The 20,679-nt window shown below is 46.0% G+C and overlaps 1 protein-coding gene across 1 annotated transcript in view; it reads left to right on the forward strand.

The window, feature by feature from the left end:
* The window catches only part of LOC135896217 (kynurenine--oxoglutarate transaminase 1-like), a 131,873-nt gene that overhangs the window by 75,031 nt on the left and 36,163 nt on the right, over window positions 1-20,679 (forward strand). The window contains exons 4-6 of the mRNA XM_070535071.1: window positions 10,736-10,786; window positions 12,383-12,527; window positions 19,217-19,366. Coding sequence (XP_070391172.1) covers window positions 10,736-10,786; window positions 12,383-12,527; window positions 19,217-19,366 — 346 coding nt within the window. The remainder of the gene's footprint in view (window positions 1-10,735; window positions 10,787-12,382; window positions 12,528-19,216; window positions 19,367-20,679) is intronic.

Here is a 20,679-nt window from a genome sequence, read left to right on the forward strand (position 1 = left end):
CGTTTCAACAAAGAATAAGCTCAAAACAAGCATCTGTCACCATCAGCAATGGCTCATATCCCCGTAAGAAACCAAAAATGCAATTGCTCATGCCCCCGCAAGGGAGATGCTACAAGCGCTCAGCAAAGTGGAGCGAACAGTGCATACATTCGTTGAAATCACGCATTCAACACACAGAACAGCACGCCTTTCAATAAAGAACAGACTAAAAAAAAACACCCGAACCCTTAGAAGAGCATTGCCTAACCTACTCAGCATTTGTAGCGGTGGTTTTCCAACAGCTTCGCTGGACATCCACTTTCGCAGGGCTGGGATGGCGAGTTCCTTTTTTTTAATTAAATAAAGCACCACCGGTGCCCATGCACACAATTGTTCACTTTGTTCCTATGACTATGACCTAAAGGGAATGGAAAGAGGGGTCTGTGGTTTTGGGGTTTCTGGAGCCCATCACGGTGTTCTTTGCGATGTTCGGCTGCTTCAGCTGTGGTGTCAGGTCACTTCATGAGGTTGATCGGATCGCGAGATAAGGCGCGAACTCGTTCATTGCCCTCTAACCCCTAGTGACCTAGAACCCACTTCAGGAGAAACTGTAATCTAGGATATTTTTGCACATATTTGGTTAGTGTAGTCCCGGTATGATCCTGGTGTATACATTTCGTAAAGGCAAGTAATGCTCCCTGACTATCACTACGATTTTGTCAGTGTCAGTCTCGTGTGCGTGCGTAGGCAAGTGGCTTCTGTAATGACCTCAGTCTTTGCCTTTGTGGGAGACGGAACTGCTTCGTGGCCTAGACAGAGTGGAAGCACAATAGTCCTGTACGAAGTCAGGAATAAATACAATTCATCACACGTGTGCAAACATCTGTCTATAATGCCATGCCAACCAACCCAAGCTGCAATGTTTTTGCAGGTGCTTTCTTTTATTTCTTTTTTTTCTTGGCTTTTTTTTATTCACCTCCTCTCAGGCTAGAATGCACTGTTACTATTCGCTTTCCAACAAGTATATCCACTTCCTTCCTGCATCCATACACCACGGTAGCTCAGTCTATGACGTTCTGCTGCCTGTATCGAGGTCGAGGATTTCCTTTCCGGCCGCGGCGTCCATATTTTGATAGCCGCGAAATGCAAAAAGAAAAAAAAACGATCATGTACTTAGATTTAAGCGCATGTTAACTAACACTTTAGGAAGACAAAACTCATCAGCAGCACTCCACTCCGGCGTGTTTCCTGAGCCCCAGTGCGCCTTTGGAACGTTAGAGCTCATCACAAGGCCAACTCCTTTCGAATATGTCTGGGGCTTCCTCAATGTGCATGAACTGTAGCAACAATTGCCACCGCAAGAGACCAACCAATAACGACTTACATAGCTGTCGACGCACTCCGGGCGCGTGTTCGCCATACATCTAGAGTTCCTGACCACCACCTCGCTAGCTTGCCTGAGAAAAGACCCAGGGCACCGTCTACCTTATGAATTACGGCTAGCCAGCACTCTTTGTCATTCAGATACTCGCCATCCCCGAGATATGCCAATCCCTCTGTGGTGCTTGGAAAAGCATCCTGTGAACCTTGCTGTTCCAGCAATAGTGAAGAAGGCTAGCTTGACCTCCGCGGTTCCCAAGCAGATCACATTAGAACTTTTGCATTGTTCGTACGCTAACCGAGCACATGTTTACACGGACGGTTCGGTCTGGGAAAGTTCATTGGGTGCCATTGTTATACCATCTCGATTGGTTGTCATCAAGTTTAAGACTTCACACGTCACGACATCTACAGGTTCCGAATTGGCCGCTCTGTGGAATATGCATTTAAAAGGAGCCATCTTGCAAATGGGCAATATTTTTGCTTTGGGTTGCGTTGATTTGGGCAAGTTGGTGTCCCAAATCAACGAAATTTGCCATTGTGTTTCTGAATGAGGATATGATATAATCTTTCAATGGCTGCTGGAACATTGTGGCATCATGGGTAATCACCTTGCCGACGTCGCTGCCCAACGTGCCCAGGCTGGAGCACCGACACTCTTTATACTTTCATTGTGAGTAGACGCTGCAAGAGAGCTTCGCAATCTCGCGCGGACCATCACGTTGAATTACCACCGTACTCCGCAGAACTTTAACAGTCGATTATACAGCCTCGACCCATCACTGAAACTGAATTTACCAATAAACCTTTCACGACATGACGCAACACTGTTGTTTCGGCTGTGGCTAGGAGTAGCATTCACTAACTCCTACAACTATCGTATTCGAATGGCGGACTGACCAAAGTGCTCTAAGTTCAAGTGTAGAGTGAACATCGATCATTTTCGGTGCCACTGTTCTCGCTTCGATAATCAACGCCAGAGCCTCCAGTGTGCCTTGAATAGACTGGACGATAGGCCATTTACATAAGCAAACATCTTGGGAGCCTGGCTTCACAGCTCATCAGCCCAGAAAACCATGCGAGCTCATCTTTAGTTGCTGAAGGCGGCAGACTTGAGTGCCCGACTGTAGGCATGGTGCACCTAGCTTAGCGCATGTGAAAGTGCGATAAAGACACATGTCTTCTCTCTCTCCTTCTTTCACTCCCCCTCCCCACGTGTAAGGTAGCAAACTAAACTAAGTCTGGTTAACCTCCCAGCCTTTCTTTCCTCCCTTCTCTCTCTTTAGAACTCATGAAACAAATAAATCTTTCCCGCCACTCAAATTTTGACTTGTGCACCGACGATGGCAGACAATAATCATCAGAAGAAAAACACACTGACACCGGCCACGCTGGAAATGACAAACATGACGGCGACATAAACCGGTCACAGTTTACGAAAGATAGCACAGGAGCTTTTTCATGTTCGAAATAGGCGAACAAAATCTGGTGGAATATTGTTTTACTTTATAGATACAAACGTATGTGCGTCCAATTCTTACGTTTTACTTTTTGCTACTTACACCGTTTCATTTAATATGGTTTGTGTTCGATGCACAAGTTTCACAGATAGATTAAGAATTTCTTTGCCTTTCGTTTATTAACGGCTGCGCACTTGTGGAACTTATAAAATCACCAGATGCAGCATCACCAGATGGCGATCGCCTCCGCGCCATCTGGTGATGCTGCAAGAAACCCAGCGGCGCATGGGAATGCGAACTTATTAAAAGCACCAACTTGCCCAAGAAGAAGTCCTTTTATTAACAGCCGTTCCCAAAATCATAACTATAAGTGTGGATCAATGGAAGTCACTGCTGGCCAGCGACCACTGAGAGGACTAAAGTGGTCTCGTGCAGCGAGCATGCAGGGCAGCTGAGGCCGTTGTAGCCCTGGATACAGGACCCCAAAGTCCTGCTAAACTTAGTCAAGAGCGTCCGAGAAGACCCTGATGGACTACAACAAAAGACCCTGTAAATAGAGACCGATACGTGTTTTTTGTATTCATGTAGGAGGCTGTGGCCAAGTACTGCACCAGGGTGGGCAATCCTGCTCTGGTGACGGAGTGACTTACCGGTTCTGGTGACCGGGATCAGGCCGTAGTCCAGGCCTCTTCATGCAATAATATTAACACGCGGATTTTTTTTAATCTGGTGGAAAATTGCGCGGCACCAGGATTTGAACCACGGTCCACTTGCACGCGGGGCGGATGCTCTACCTCTACGCCATCGCTGTGGTTACGGACTGGATTCCAAGAGAAGGGTAGCGTAGCAGGGGCGGAAGAAAGTTAGGTAGGCGGATGAGATTAATACGCTTGCAGGGACAACATGGCCACAATTAGCACATGACTGGGGTAGTTGGAGAAGTATGGGAGAGGCTTTTGCCCTGCAGTGGGCGTAGCCAGGCTAATGATGATAATGATGACATGTTCTTTATGATGATGATGACTAGAGCGACAGGTGGCGGACGGACGTGTTTTTCCAGAGCTCCGTGGCGGCGACAAAAACATGTTTGCTTTTTAATACTCTGAGCTTCCTTCTGTTTTTATACTTGCTGGGTTTTTTTAGCCTTTAAATAGATTGGAAGCGGCAAGGTTATCAGCTATTAAGCTTTCTTTTCCTGTGTGCGTGTGTGTATCGGGTGTATTTGGTTTTGAAGGACAGTCAGGACGTCCTTTCGTACCACGTGTTTCAACACGTGCGATTGTGTGGAACGTCAAGCATTTTGTTTTTAAATAGTAGATTGGAAGTGACAAAGCTATTCGCTATTAGTCCCTCAGTGTAGACGAGGGGAAGGATTAGAATGGAAAGTAAATCGAGTCGATCGGCAGACACTGTGATGTCGATGCTAGACTAAATGATGTGGAGAATGTCGAGGATGGGCTTGTGAGACGGGTCGACGAGCTCAAAAATGAGCTCAGTATTGAGCGTGATGCACAAAAGGCGGTAGAAGAGAGACTTCAAATAGCCGAGAAAAAACTGAAGAAGGCCACCGTCACAAACGAAAATGGTGGCGACGATGGAACGCCATCTCCCGGCGTGACAGGACCGGAAGTGCCGACAAAGCGCGCGGAATGCGTGGAATGTGCGGAACGGGCGCTTTGGGCAACTGGAAGGACGTTCACCTACCGTGAAGTTACCATCAATGGAAAGCAGAAACAAAGAAGTCAATGACCCGTGTCAAATTCGAATCACGCGGACAATGATGGCAAAGGGAGACAGGAAACGGCCTCGCCAGTGGGAGGGAGTGAAAAGGTGATAAATGCCGATGACTCGAATCTGACTAGTGCTGAGAGGCGATTTTAGAGAAGGTGAAAAGCGACAAAAATGCGGACGTAGGGACGTTTCCAGGGCAAACATTTGGCAATGTGCAATGCAATGGGTATGGTGCAAATTGACCTATGTACGGTGCCGAAGGGGCTTTTACGTGACGCTAACTTACAAAGAGCGGTTGTGGCCGCTAATGAGGTTATATGGAGAGTGAGCCCAGAGAAAGGTTTCGAGGTTATGGAAGTAAACAGGGAAGTGAGAAGGTATGGTGGTTTTCAACGAGGTGGAATTCACTTCAAGCACAGGCTTGGAGTAGAAGTGGGCTGGTGACTTGCTTGTCGCGCAATTGCTTTTTCGGGAGCCCCACGGGCGCTCAGGAGGCCAGGGTAAGTAGCAATGAAGAATGCTAGTCTGAGGTCTTCTAGGGGAACCTCAGATTAGGATCACTGTCAAGAAGAGAAAAAGGAGGAAAAAGAAGAAAGAAGACATCTCGCCAAGCAATAGGCTACATGCTACATAAACATGCACGGCGGCAGAAGAAAAAGAAAGTCGTTAGGGACTCAGGAGCAATTAGAGAACAAATAAGGTGTGTTTGCGTTTGCACAAATGCACTTTAGACACTTGGAAGAGCCGCCAATGATTCAGAATTATGTTTGGGAAGGGTGCAACAGAACCAAATTGGAAGAAAGGGAGGGGGAGTCGGAATGCTCATACACCAAGGAGCCAAATGGGAAAGAGTAAATTCAAAATGTCAAGAGCATCTTTGGTTATCAGGCACAGTGAGTGGAAAGAAGACTTGGCTGGGCGTGACGTACTTCTGGAGGGAAAATAATTGAAAAGAAAAGAATCAAGAGTTATTGAAATGCCTGAGTGCTGATATTAAGGGTTTCGGGAATGATGCCGAAGTTATCCTGTTAGGTGACATGAATGCCCACATACAGGAGCTAGAAGGCTATACCGAGAAAAACGATAAGGCAATGCTAGATCTCTGTTAGCAACGTAACGTCGTTATCAGGAATACGGGGTCTAAATGTGATGACCAGGTCACATGGGAATTCGTAGGTAGACAATTGACCATTGATTAGTGTCTCATGACAGAAGCAATTTATGATAAGTTGAGAGAAATGGTCATTGACGAGGAATGGTGTATGACGGAGGGAGTGACCATAAACACGTCATTTTGAAAATACGATATCAATTTGGGAACGAGAGCAATGAGCGAAGAACGCTGAGTTCAAATTTCAACGATGGACAAATAACAAATATAGACGCAAAAGTCGAGAAGGAACTTGGCAGATGGCCAAGAAAAGAGTGGGAATATGGTGCGCTTCTAAGTGTAATGACAAGAGAAATGAGAAAAGAGAAGCATCACGTTTGTTGGAAAGGAAAAAAGAAACCGAAAAGCTGGTGGAGCAGGGAGATACGGGATGCGATTGATGAACGACAGAAAGCAGCACGAGAGCATAGGCAGGCAAAAAGACAAGCGCAGTTGCTTCAGAATGAAGTAGACAGAAAATGGGAAATGTAGCGGGAAAAAAAAAACTATGAGCCAAATACTGCTTCAAGCAAATATTAGAGGCGAAAGTGAACGTTGGTTGTCAGAAATACGTGAGAAAAAGAAGGCCGCACCTATAATATTTTGGAACCACATAAAGTTATTAGGCAGGAAGTCAACAATACAACAACATATCCTAGACGAAAATGGAAACAAACTGGAATGGGGCGCGGCAGTACATTACATCTGAAAAATAGCAGCCGAATCATTTCAAAGCAATGGCGAGGTAGCTTCTGAGAAAAAAAAAGCACATGAACGAGGACCAGGTGAACCAGGTGAAAAAGGAACTGGTGCGGAGAAATTTCAACTGGAAGAAAGCTGAAGAAAAAAATCCTGACTGCACAGACACAGGGTTAGACGAGGTTCCCGTTAGGCTGATTAATAAACTAGGTCAAAAAAGCAAGGAAGCTCTGTTGAAAGTAGTAGAAAAAAAGCTTACAAGATAGGCGAACACCAGACAGTTGGCTACAAGGTAAAATAAATTTAATTTATAAATATAAGGGGGGAAAAGATATAGTTTACTCAAAGAGAGCGTTGACAATGACATAAGTAATATAGAGGTTAGCAATGCACAGACGGCAGATCATAATGGCGCATTGGGAGAACTTCAGAATCGCTTCAGAATCGGTAGACGTCTGGCCGATAACTTACTCAGTACTCAGTGTATTTAAATATCCAGAGAAGAAAGGAGAGCGTTACATTTGTTTTTTACTATCATGTGTTACTATCTTGATTCCAGTACGTCCACCTTTCATTATTATATAAAGTTTGTTGTCCGACTCGGAACCCCCTACTGCCAGGCAGCAAAGACTTTTTTCTTTATTTTTTGCCTGCTGAACAAAATTTATATTATGTCTGAAGAACGGCCTTTAAGCTTCCTGTTGCATATCATTGTATTCCAAACGAGTTTAATTGTGCTGTGAAATTAGTATCACTAAGATTCACAACTGGGTGACTAACCACTTCATTGACAATGACTATAGGCTAGGTTTAGAAATAATGAACGGCGAGTGCGTTTATGAATGCATTTGAAATGCACGTTTGTGTTGATGTGCTTCTCTCTCTCTCTCTCTGCGTGCGTTTTTGGGCAATCTTCCTGCTGAAGCAAACATACACGCATGCCATCGCGTATCACGGCCATACTGTCTAATCAATGTTAAGTAGCGACGGTGCACGCATATACCAAAGCTTCACCACGTTATGCGCTCGATCCGTCTGGCTCGTCAACTGTGTGCTGAAGTTTATCCATGCAGGCACCTGACGAAGGGCGCGCAGACGCAAAGACGCAGTGAAGCACCGCATCGTTAAGATTCACTATACGCAAGCGGCCATCCAGCGAATCAACACTTCAGCCACGATGCGATGCGCCATGTGAAGCAATGACAGTGCTAACTTTCTCGCCGGCTACTGTTGTGTACTCCAGGGTAGCGTGTCGTACTGCTCCCGAGTTGTAGCGACGCCTGCCTATTGAAGCTCGACCGACGTTACAATTGGGTAGCGTGGCGATGTCGGCGGGCTGCAGGCATCCGGTAGACCATGGCGACCGGGCAAGGACGAGACGATTTCTAGTGGGAAACTTGCATGGTTTATTCAAAATTTGGTGAAAGAAAATGAGAAGAGCATGAAGTGATCTAAAGTACATTTCGGAGCTCCTTAAGTAGGCTCTCTACAATCGTGGGAGGGATCTTGCATCCGTCGACGTCACGTGACTGGCACAGAAAGAGGGCCCCTCCTCCCCTGGTTATACCGAGTCTGCTGCAAGGAGGAGGCCGTCCCGCCTCCTGGAATTGTAGACGCTTGTCCGTCTCTTTTGTGCGTTGCTGGTTCGTGGAAGTTCTCCTGTAGACTTTGGCCGTTCGAGGAAAGGGTCCCTCAATGTCGTACGCATGCACGCACGCACGCGCGCTCACACACACACACGCACACACACACACACACACACACACACAAAAGAGGCCTGTAAACACTGCGGGTCTTCCGGCAGACACTCGAAACGCTCATGGTGAACTATATATATATATATATATATATATATATATATATATATATATAGGAAGTCACGCTTCATTTCGACGAGGCAAGGTGTGTGAAGGTCGGGTGAGAGAAATTCCTTTCTGCGCGTGGTGCGGGGCGCCAACCGTAGCAGGAGCAGTCACGCCTCATTTCGACGAGGCATGGTGAGACAAGGTCGGGTGAAATCCCTTTCTGCATGTGGTGCCAGACGCCAACCATAACACTACGAACAATGGCGCCCGTCAACACCTTGAGCATTCCCGTCTCGTGTAATGCGGTGACAAACACAAGTGGTGCACGCAAAGTAACATTTACACCACCTCCCGACAGTCGTTTGCCGTCAACATCACAAACAATTATTGTCTATCAACGCAAGCAGCTCAGAAATCTTGACTTACGTGAATTCCACAGTGCGCGGAATCTGCATGGTTATTTGTCTTGAATTTCTTACTCCAGTTTGTTTTTATGCCTATATGAGATAGACAATTGATAGGCAAATAGATTGCGCTTGTTGTCATCCTCTCGTAAAAAAGAAGGACGCGAACAAGGACAAGGAAATAACGATGTCGACGTCAACATCAAAGAGCAAAAAATAATAAGAAACAAAGAAAGAAAGAGGAACGAACACTTCTCTGCTGAGTGGCTAATCAGTGCGCCTATCTCCATGGGCTGTCATTGCCCTCACTTAATGATAACTCCATGTTTTCGCCGACACAGCTCACCTCCGTTGCTAATACCAACTGCCGTACTTGGGGTAGACAGCCGGATATGTTTGTGTGGTGTTTCAGCAGCTGTCTTCCTGGTCCTTATGGCACCGACATCATTGCTGTGCTGAACACCACAGCATAGCATATAGCGTTCTTCCGTGAGTGCAACTACAAACCTTTTTCGACCAGGCCTTATATATAGCTATATTTAGTGTAGTGCATTTGTTCCACGTGTTATTAAGCAGTCGCGCCCCTGTGTACGTGCCGAATGAAGGGGAAGACGAAGGACAGTGCCATGATTGCGAGCGAGCCCCGTGCTACGAACAGCCCATGCAGTGCCTTTACCTAGCGTTCCACAACGTTGTGAACGACAATACACCTCGTCGCACACGCAAAAAAAAAAGAGAGAAATAGTGACTTGTGCGAGTTGAAATAAATTTATTCAGTTACACCTATAGAGCAACTCTATGGCCACAACGCAAAAGCTACTCAGAGGGGAAACCGCAGGACGACCTCAGGCATACTCGTATGTCGCATCGTGCATCAGGAAAACACGCATTAGAAAAACGCCTTTTGCCTTCAAGCTCACGCATTATAAGAAATTAAAACGATGGATTGCATGTATGTGCTTCGCCAGATCCTTTTGGGAATTATGTTGTCAGTTAATGTCTGATAATTTTTGGCTGCAAGTTAGCCGTTTACAATTACACAAGCTTTTTTTCAACTTCAACCGTCCATCTAAGAAACTATCTAATTAGGTATTCTCTGTAATTGAAATCGAAATTCTATGTAACTGAAATTAAGTGTAATTGAAACTATGTAATTATAAGAGCCGACCACGCCCGATTTAGAACGGGGTGTTTTTTAAAATGCAATAGAATTTCCCTAAAGCTAGGAAAGGGGTAATAATGGACCTATTTTCTGGAGAATCCTTTTACCACAAAGTTATGCATTCGAAACTGACACGAGGTAGTATGTAGAGAAGTAATATTTTGTGAATTATATTAAACCGTGCATTAACCGAAAAAGTCAGACGGTTGGTCGCATACGACTATATAGGGGGCTTAATTGAAGCCCGCCATTCGAGGCGTTCATAACCAGTTCCCGAACGTACACGAAGTTTACGTGGCTAACTTCTATAGCGTAATGAATTCCGCTCAATTTCACCCACAAACTTAAACTGAACTGCAGAGGAGTGCAAGTGTCACGCTCTAGCTTGCGCCGATGAGTGACATGACTGTTTACGCCTCACCTTCGGCCGGGCATGACGCGAACGTCATTATGAAGGACCTGATCACGCTCGCATGCGGCGGTTTGAATACAGCAACTCGTATTTACTCTTTCTACATGCTCGTTCTACTGAAGCGGCATGCTATGGCACACGCGCATGGTTTCCATGGACAGTTTTAACAGAGCATTTGCGGTCCGCTCCGCTCAGACCGGCGTATCATAACAATTTGCACACAGCCGCTCAGCCGAACGCTACCGAGAACACTTATGCGCGTGCGCACAACGCTCATAGCGGCAGCTGAACGTAGAACGCTGCCTACGTTTCGCTAGGAACCCGATTCAGCGGAGCGTCAGGGTGCGTCAAATTGCTTTATTTATCGTTTTACAACCCAGCTGAGAGCACGTCGACTCTGGAAGACGCGCTTTTTAGATAAGCGAAATCAGTGCATTCTGTGCAGGCACCCGTGCGCGTGAAACGTGTGAGGAGCGGAGTGTAAGTAAACGCTCTGCTAGAGCTGTCTAATATTTTTCGCTGTTCTCTTTTGCTTTCTTTTATGCGAGAAAAGGCTCAACATGCAAGTGGCGAAACGAGTACAGGTGATGCAACAGCCGACGAGGTAAGCTACAACAGCTTATTGTTGTTGTTGTTGTTGTAGTGGGAAATGGATCATGCACTCACTGTGTTGTAGTGGTGTAAGGTGGTGTAAATGTAAGCTAGTGCAAAAGAAAAGACGAGAACAGAAACAGTAAAAATTTCGTTCTCGAAAGCTCAGTATCACCCGCTTATAACTGTGTTTTCTTACGTAGATTTTTTGACGTACATGACGTTTTGCCTAAGTCTGCTTCACTGTGATGCTCCTGTATAGGTCGAAGGGCTTTGTCAGGCACTGTATGCCTTGTTTCATGTCGCGCAAGACAACTTCCGGATGTAACTTTCTTTGGATAAATGGCGAAATTAGGAAAAGAATAATATGAGGGATCGGCTGAAGCAAAATTAATTACTTTTTGAGCCAGATAACCGCCTTGAATCAAGAAGAAAATTTAAAAAAATAGCAGTGCGAGTACCCTCATATTGTTCCCAAGGGTACAGTGAGCCATCTGAAGCAATTAATGTGATGCTAACGGTGTTTTGCGCAAGGGTAAGATATTAATTAACGAAATGTAGAGAAGAGCCTTTCCTCGTGTGTGTATGTGCAAGGTCATGTCTTGCCGGAATTATCAGGCAGAGTGCGAAAGGAGATGTGACGTGAGCCTCCATTTTTACGCGAGTGACAACTCATGGGCGATTGTATACTCGCGGTGTGTTCTGGACAGCAGCGCCCAGGTGGAGCATTGCCGGCAGTAATTGCGTGAGTAACACCGCCAGCAACAACAGATCCACCACCACCACCATCACCTTAGGCTCCATAAGAAAAACAAATAAAGGAATGGACAAATAAGCGTCAAGAATATGGTCTCTACAAAATAAGTTTCTTCAAGAAGTGAAGCTGCGACAATATATAGGCAAACTATCTAACATTTTGGCATCATCTGAGAGAGCGTAGGCTTGAAAGTGAGAAGGCGCTACAGAAGCCCTGTAAGGGGGAAAATTGTGCCAGTATGTGACAACGTGACTTGATAAATAATTCTACAAGACCGGCTGTAGTCTATCGCAGGGAAGAAAGTCGTTGATAATCGGAATGATTAGTATAGGATACAGCATGTCTGTTTTTACCCGCCGTGGTTGCTCAGTGGCTATGGTGTTGGGCTGCTGAGCACGAGGTCGCGGGAACCAATCCCGGCCACGGCGGCCGCATTTCGATGGGGGCGAAATGCGAAAACACCCGTGTGCTTAGATTTAGGTGCACGTTAAAGAACCCCAGGTGGTCAAAATTTCCGGAGTCCTCCACTACGGCGTGCCTCATAATCAGAAAGTGGTTTTGGCACGTAAAACCCCAAATATTATTACAGCATGTCTCTTTCTTAATTTTCATCTGCTTCAACGACCCTGAAAAACCAAAGTGCTTCGTTTCCTATCTAAATTATTTTGAAACACGTTAACTGCCCCGATTTCGTTTGTGCACTGTAGTATGTTGTAGTTTGTGCGGTGTAGTATGTGCGTAGTATGAACCCTTTTTTTTCTCTTCGTTTAACGGCAAGCGAAATTGCAGGCTTAAGTAAATGTGGGAGACGCCGTCTAAAACCACGTTTTCCTACATAATCACGCTCCCCAGGATGCAGTTTTCATCTCCTGGCGAGGAAAGTGATATTGTGAACTTGAGTCACGGATTACCTGACTACCCACCACCGGTGTTCCTTCTCAACGCACTCCAGGACGCCATCGCGTGCAATAGGTTGCATCAGTACACTCGAGGATCCGTGAGTAACTATTGTTTTGACTTTACCAAGGCCGGATTTCAAACAGGATATCCGCTTTCAAGCGTAAGGTTTGGTCAGGAATAGGTTGGGTAGTTACAACTCTTCTTCAGGAAGTTGTCAAAAAGTTTATTATTTCTTTTCTACAGAGCAAGCTTTATAACTACAAGGTTAGGGGGGGGTGGGATGAAGGGGGGAGGCTTGGGATGTGACTGATGGTAGTGTAAAAGAATGCCTCGAGCAATAATTTATGTTCGCGGAATTCAGTGATAACCTGGGGCTATACCGGCAAGGTAGATGGCGCAGCACAACATTACTTACATTGTTCTTGAGGAAGAATAAATGGGAAACTAGTGCACAGTGGTCAAACTCTTTCGTGAATATAAAGAGCACAGTAAAAACGACAAATATTGTGAAGGGACTGCCTTCAGTGATGCGCTACGAAATTGTAGGCTTCGAATCACGGGACAATATGTAAGTGGCTACCTCATCACTGCGGTCGGGAAAGCAATGAACTTGCAAATGCCGAGACAAGAGCTTCCTTGCATGGTAGTGGTATAGTGCACGTTGCTTTCGCTAGACCAAATACTAACCTACTTCTCGGTTATCTGCTACGTGTACTCTAGCTTCGCATCGCTTCACTGGACTCTGCCAGAACGTCACCAAGAGCGCCCCATAACTTTGACACCGAAATGAGGTGTCATATTTCACCGAAATGCAAACGCTGTGAGCCTGCGACACAAGCGCGAAAAAACGTCGACACAAGTGAAGCAAGGCACCAGAAATACTCGCCCAAGTTTCCGCACTAAAGTTTAATGACACAGGTTTGCTGCACAGGACACGACTTGGTATGCCAATCATTCGGCGGTATGCGTGCCTCATCGGCCGTGAGAGAAGCCCAGACTGCGACCGCTGCAACGTACTAGAGGCGCTAGTGCATAAAAGCTTCTTTAAGGGGATAGCGTTAGAAAAACCTTTATATCCGGCGTAGGTGACGATGTCGGACGTCTCCTCGGCAAAAAGAAATTCCTTTCTCATCTTCTTTTAATCTCTCCTTTTCCCCTGTGTATGGTAGCCAACCGGGCTCAGTCCTGGTTAACCTCCATACCTTTCATTTATCATTTGCTCTCTCTCTCTCGAACCAAATTCCGTACCACGCATACTCAACCACTTTTGTACCATCAGAGTTGCTCATACCTTCTCTTTTATTCTTTATAAAGTTATTCTTCAGAGAGAGGGAGAGAACCCGCCGTGGTTGCTCAGTGGCTATGGTGTTGGGCTGCTGAGCACGAGGTCGCGGGATGGAATCCCGGCCACGGCGGCCGCATTTCGATGGGGGCGAAATGCGAAAACACCCGTGTACTTAGATTTAGGTGCACGTTAAAGAACCCCAGGTGGTCAAAATTTCCGGAGTCCCCCACTACGGCGTGCCTCATAATCAAAAAGTGGTTTTGGCACGTAAAACCCTATAATTTAATTTCTTTAGAGAGAGGGAGAGACAGAGAGAGAGACAGAGGAAAGGGGAAAGGCAGGAAGGTTAACCAGAGGGGACGATCCGGTTTGCTACCCTACGCTGGGGAGAGAGGGGAGGGGGAGGTAAAGTGATAGCAAAGTAGAGATAAAGAAAGAAAGGAGCGTAGACATACAATCACAGTCGGTCACTGTCGCCGCATACTACCACCGCACAGTACAGTAGCAGTTGCAGCACCATAAACATCTGTTGAGACTACAGCCGCTTGTCCAGTTCTGTCGCCCTCAAAAACCGCAACAGCGCCTTCGTCGCCCTCTGCTGCGATGGCTCGTGATGGAGGCATTTTAAAATGAGTTCCTCTATGAGAGGTCATCGGTCAAAGCGCGCTATCGCGATTGCGAGTGATAGTCTCTGTAAATTATAGCGAGGACGGTCAGAAAGAAGATGTTGAAGAGTCTCCTCGTTACCACAGTCCTCACACGAGGCGTCGTCGGGCCATCCGGTTCGGAAAGCAAAAGACTTGATGAAAGCCACCCCTAGCCATATTCGACAAAGCAGGGTAGCTTCGCGACGACAGAGCCCAGCTGGAATACAAAGGCGTAGGGAGGAGTCAAGATGGTGGAGTCGGTAGTTGGGAAAACTTCCAGCGTTCCACAAGGATAACGTGATGTGACGGCTGATCATTCGAAGTTTTCTAGCGGCATCTGTCCTTGATAACGATATCGGCTCCTCTTCGTCCCCTTGAAGAGCCGACCGAGCAGCGTTATCGGCGTATTCGTTCCCTATGACTCCGCAGTGACTTGGAAGCCACTGATATGTTACGTGGTGTCCTTTCTCAGTCAAGGTATGGATTAGTTTTCTAATCTCAAATACCAGTTGTTCGTGTGGTCCGTGTCGCAGGGCTGATAGCAAAGATTGCAGTGCTGCCTTCGAGTCACTGAATATTTACTATCTTCGAGGTTGTTCTTGGCTGACGAGACGAAGTGCAGCGCGAAGAGCTGCAAGTTCCGCAGCCATCGCTGTCGTTGGGTGACATGTCTTGAAACTGATCGTGGTGGCTTTCGCTAAGAAGACCATGGCTCCAGAGGAACACTGGAGAGTTGCCGATCCATCAGTATAGATATGTACGTGTTCGGCGTACCTCTCATGCAAAAGGAGCAGAGTTAGTTGTTTAAGAGCAGGTGATGACAGCTCAGATTTTTCAGAATTTCTTCAAAATTCTTCAGAATTTTGTGAACGGCAGCCCACAAACAAATGTAATGGAAAAAAAACACCGACAGCGCACATCTTGTGTTAGCTCCTCTCAGACTTATCATAAGAAGCCAACAAACACTGACACCAAGGATAACATAGGGGAAATTACTTGTGCTTAATAAAATGAAACAAACAAACGATAAATTAATGGAAGTGAAAGTGGATGAAAAAACAACTTGCCGCAGGTGGGGAACGATCTCACAACGTTCGCATGCAAAGGTTGTGAGATCGTTCCCCACCTGCGGCAAGTTGTTTTTTCATCCACTTTCATTTCCATTAATTTATCGTTTGTTTGTTTCATTTTATTAAGCACAAGTAATTTCCCCTATGTTTTCCTTGGTGTCAGTGTTTGTTGGCTTCTTACGATAGACTAATGAAAATTTTAAAAGTGCGAAATCACAACAGGAGATCGACCTGCGCAAGAGGCCATGTTTCTACCAGAAAGCTTGCTTTCGTGCATAGCGTACGCCGCCAGCGTTTCCCGGTAGACGTTACGGTTACATAAGCTGCAATTACCGGGAAGCATGAAAAGTAGTCAGAGGTCCTTGAATGCTATTGCGTTGCAGTCTTAAAGGCGAAGCTTAAGCGTGCACCTAATGTTTTAGATTATACATGTCTTTAACTTTAAAAAAAAGCTATGAGATGTGGCGTTATTGCAGAGCAGTTTCTAGGTCAGGCGGACATACTTTGCAGATAATAATGTTAGTTTGGGAAGGCTACAATTAACATAGGTTTATTAAACATCTATTGTAGTGCCTTGGGGGCATGTTCATATGGCAAATTTGGAGGCAGTCCCATTATAATGCGCCCCCATTTTTTCCCCTCTAAGAAATCGCGCTTAAATAGCAATATTCATCATCAAATTTCGGCGCTCATTCCAAGCAATATCGAAGCCGAGCAAACACCGCTGCTACGTGAAGTGGAAACGCTCTGTAACGAAGTGTGTGACGAAGTTTGCACGATGGCTTGTCGCGGCAAATACTGACACGGCACGAGTCGCGGTAGATGCTTTCCAGGCAAAACGTGCCGTATCCGCATCTGCCGCAACTGGCAGCGACATTCAGTTTCAAACTTCGTCGCGCGTTTCGTCGCGGGCCGTTCATGAAAGTGGGGCCGCCTTTCCTGAGCTCTCGACACGCTGTGTTTCAACATTGCCAGGATTGGGCGTTCAAATTTGATTATGAATATCGTAAATGAGGTGCAATTTTCGAGAGAAAGAAAATTGTGGTGCAATAAAATGTTGCTGCCTACATATTTGTAATTTAATTAAACGTGCCCCCCAAGGCAATAACTAAAGCCGTTTAACAAATTTATCTGCATTTGTCTTTTGAAACTCCCACTATTAACGGTAATTGTATGTCCGCCTCGCCTGTGGAATCTGCAAGAACGCCATTTCGCTACGCTCACAACTTTTTAATAAAAACTGCGTATCGCGAAACCAAAAAAAAAATGGTACACTAGGTCTGCCCAGTATTCCTGCAGAAGCGACCGTCTCTTGGAAACCTCAATATCAGTCCATCCTCGAAAGACTTCATTTAGGGTGCTTGGCTAAAACTAAGATGTCAGCAGCAACAATGCAGATCATACTGTATTTTTTTACATGAGCTAAGACTTTAAGAATATGACACTTACACGAGATAAGCTTTCAGAATGTTTCTGTCTTGGGACCGTCAACATAGCTGCTTCACTGTTGCTGTCATAATCATTCTCCATCCCGAAAGGGTGGTATCGCAAGGTGTACCTCAAGGAAGTGTTCTTTCCCCAACGCTCTTTAACGTTGCAATCGCTGGTCTTCCCGCTGAAGTGCAAAAACATTGCAGGCATGTCCATATGTCGATATACGCGGACGACATTTGTCTTTGGTTAACCGGATATCAACACAAGCGTTTAGCTCTGATAGCTCGACAGGCATTACTCTCAGTTCAAAATTACCTTCAAGGTGTGGGGTTGACTCTCTCGGTGGAAAAATCTGGCTTCATCATGTTTCCAGGTAGAGGAAGAAGGTATGCGCGGCTGAAGATAGACCTTAATCAATCTTGTCTTCGACAATATAAACACAAGCGCTTTTTGGGCGTCATTATTGACTACCGCCTACAGTGGCGATGAGCTGTGGACTCGGTTGTGACATCGATATCTTCACGTCTCAATGTAATCCGTAGAGTTGCAAGTGAGCAATGGGGAAATCACCCTTCTTCCATGATCAGGTTGCACGATGCACTAGTGACGAGTCGAATAATGTATCAGCTCCCTTTAATTTCCCCATCGATATCACAGCTGGAACGACTTGAGGTTCTGCACAGAAAGGGCCTAAGAAGGGCTCTTGGCGTTCCGCAGACTGCTCCTAACAATGCAGTATTTTATGAATCTCTATCGAGACCTCTTAACTTAGTCGATTCACAAAGGTTATTGATGCAAATTGGCCGCCTCAAACAGACGGCAGCTGGCCGAGCCCTTCTACAGCGCCTTCGAAAGAGATCCGAGTCCCGAGCGTACTTGGCCCTTAATACTCTTGGTTACCTGGGTCTTGACGCTAGAGGTCGAACTAAGAGGTCGAAACCACCTTGGTCTTTCGCGAGCCTCGATAGTTCTTTGGCAGTTCCTCACGTTCGTGCTAAGCGGAGTTCTCCTTTGGCAGCAACGCGTTCGCTCGTACTGGAACATCTTGAAACGGAATATGCACGTCATCTTCAAATTTTTACTGATGGCTCTGTGGACAAGGTCAGAGGATCTAGTGCAGCTGCTTTTCACATTCCCTCTTTGAACTATGATTGGTCCGTTCGCTTCACTGCAGTCGTGTCCACCACAACGGCCGAAAGCGTTGCCATTGAGGCAGCTCTCAAAAAGCTACGGTTTTGTACGCCTCAACCTGTTGTCATTCTTACAGATTCGAAATCCGCCCTTCAAAGGTTAAAGCACGAGTTCCCTACTGATGCCTTATCTCTAAGCTCCCTACGTTCGGTGCAAAATCTCATTGTCAAAGGCTTCTCCATACGATTCCAATGGGTGCCATCACACATAGGTATCATAGGCAACGAGATGGCGGACAGCCTCGCCCATAGAGCGCTGTCTGGGAATCCTTCGAGAAAAGTGCCTCAAGAAGACGGGAGACTCTTCAGAGAAGCGGTGTCGTGCCACTTCAGTTCTTTGTGGAGCTCACCTCGCAAGCCATGTGTGATCAAGGGTCTCAAAAGAAACCAAGCCACCTTACTGCTCCGCATTCGCACGGGCTCTGCTCGTACCCCTGCGTGGATGTTTAAGACTGGCCTGGCGTTATCACCATTATGTTCAATGTGTGGTGTGTGCGGTAACATAGAACATTACCTAATGTACTGTACTGTGTATAACGCGGAAAGGAGGGTGTTATTCGGGTCCCTCAAGAACACAGGACCTCCTCACAGTTCGCTTCAGGACATAGTTTTCCCGCGCGGGAACCGGTTGTGTAGGAAGGAGGTCTCTCGCCTTCTGTTAAATTACCTACAGGACACGGATTTGGCTTCCACATGATGAACTGAGGAGTGAACATTTTTAATTGGGAGGTCTGTGTCGGATAACGTGATTTAATTATTTTAAGTGTCGCTACGGTGGAGCAATTGCCGGCAGTAACTGCAAGGCTAATCCCACCAGTAGCCTACAACAACTCAACTCAACTCAACTCAACTCCATCCCTCTTCCGTTCCCATTGTATACTGCATAGTAGGTTAGAGCACGCAAGCTTTGGCCAGCTTCCGTGCTTTTTTTTCTGAATAAATCCTCTCCCTCTCTCTTTCTCATCACTGATAACAGCACAGCATTCAAGATCTATGGGCGCCATTTCAGGAATTTTGTATAAAATGGCCAAGGGTAGCTGTGACGTGTTTTTATGCAAGAAGCAGTTCAGAGTTAACGCCATTAGCTCCTCTCTGCACGTTCTTATTTAAGTGCGTCCTCACTCACCTTGATTTTATTTTCCTTTTTTCGCTGCTTGCAGGGTCATCTGCGGCTAGTCAATGTCTTGTCCCAGATGTACTCTCGCTTGATCGGTCGAAAGGTCGACCCAGAAAATGAGGTGCTGGTGACCGTCGGTGCCATAGAAGCACTTTACGCAGTGTTCCTCGGTCTAGTCAACCCTGGGGAAGAGGTTAGTATGAAATGGCTTATGGCACGGGGCTGTGGTCGTTCAAGTTGGCTTTTGTTTTTCGTTTAGCTTGGCTGTTGTTTTCACCACAGGTGGTCAAAATTAATCTCGAGCATGTACAGGCACGTGTGTGTCCAAGTACTGTTGCGTTCCACGCGGCAGAGTGTTTAGGCGCATCACGAACAGATAATTATGTTTAACGATGTCAAACAAAAATCGCGTCGAGACTGCAACATCAAAAAACGATGGCTAACTTTTAATTTCACCTTGAACAATTCCAGCGAGGCGTAATAGTGCTGATAAACGTTTTCATGCATTGAGCTTGTGCTAAGCGCGAGGTTGTTGGATCGAATCCCGGCTGAGGTGGCCGCATTTCAATGGGGGCGAAATGCGAGAACACCCGTGTACTTAGATTTAGGCGCATGCTAAATAACCCCAGGAGGTCAAAATTTCTGGGGCCCCACTACGGTGTGCCTCATAATAAGACAGTGGTTCTCGCACATCAAATCTCAATATGTAACTACAAATTGTTTCTCCAAGGTTGCTGTTTCCACATCTGAAAATGTGTTTGCCTTTAAACTTGATCTCATATTTACAAGCTCAACGCAAAAAAATAGGGGGTTTTACGTGCCAAAACCACGATCTCATTATGAGGCACGCCGTAGTCGGGGCCCGGAAAATTTGACCTCCTGGGGTTATTTAGCGTGCGCCTAAATCTAAGTACACAGGTGTTCTCGCATTTCGCCCCCATCGAAATGCGGCCACCGTGGCCGGGATTCGATCCAACGACCTCGCGCTTAGGACAAGCTCAATGCATGAAAACGTTTATCAGCACTATTAGGCCTAGCTGGAATTGTTCGAGGTGAAATTAAAAGTTAGCCATCGTTTTGTGATGCTGCAGTCTCGACGCGATTTTTGTTTGATATCGTTAAACATAATTATCTGTTCGTGATGTGCCTAAACACTCCGCCGCGTGGTAGGCAACACTACTTTTACACACACGTGCCTGTACACGTGAGCTTTCTTTTTTTTTAATTGCGCGGCCACCATTTAATTGCGCGGCCGTTCGCCACAAGCAAGTGCAAGTGGCGTTTTCGAATGCACCTAGCATTGACAGGGACAGTAACGTCAAATATAATTTGCTGGTTAGCAGTAATAGACAATGATGGATAATATATAGTGGAGGCTTCTTCGACTGATTTCAACATATACATAATTGGCCTCATTCGCATCGAAGGCTTCGATTTTTAAAGCTACTAGCTGGGGCAGCCCGTAAAACATTTTTTTACCCATTCACCTCCATTCCTAACGTCTCA

The sequence above is a fragment of the Dermacentor albipictus genome, chromosome 1 (assembly GCF_038994185.2).
Source record: "Dermacentor albipictus isolate Rhodes 1998 colony chromosome 1, USDA_Dalb.pri_finalv2, whole genome shotgun sequence".
Classification (NCBI taxonomy): Eukaryota; Metazoa; Arthropoda; class Arachnida; order Ixodida; family Ixodidae; genus Dermacentor; species Dermacentor albipictus.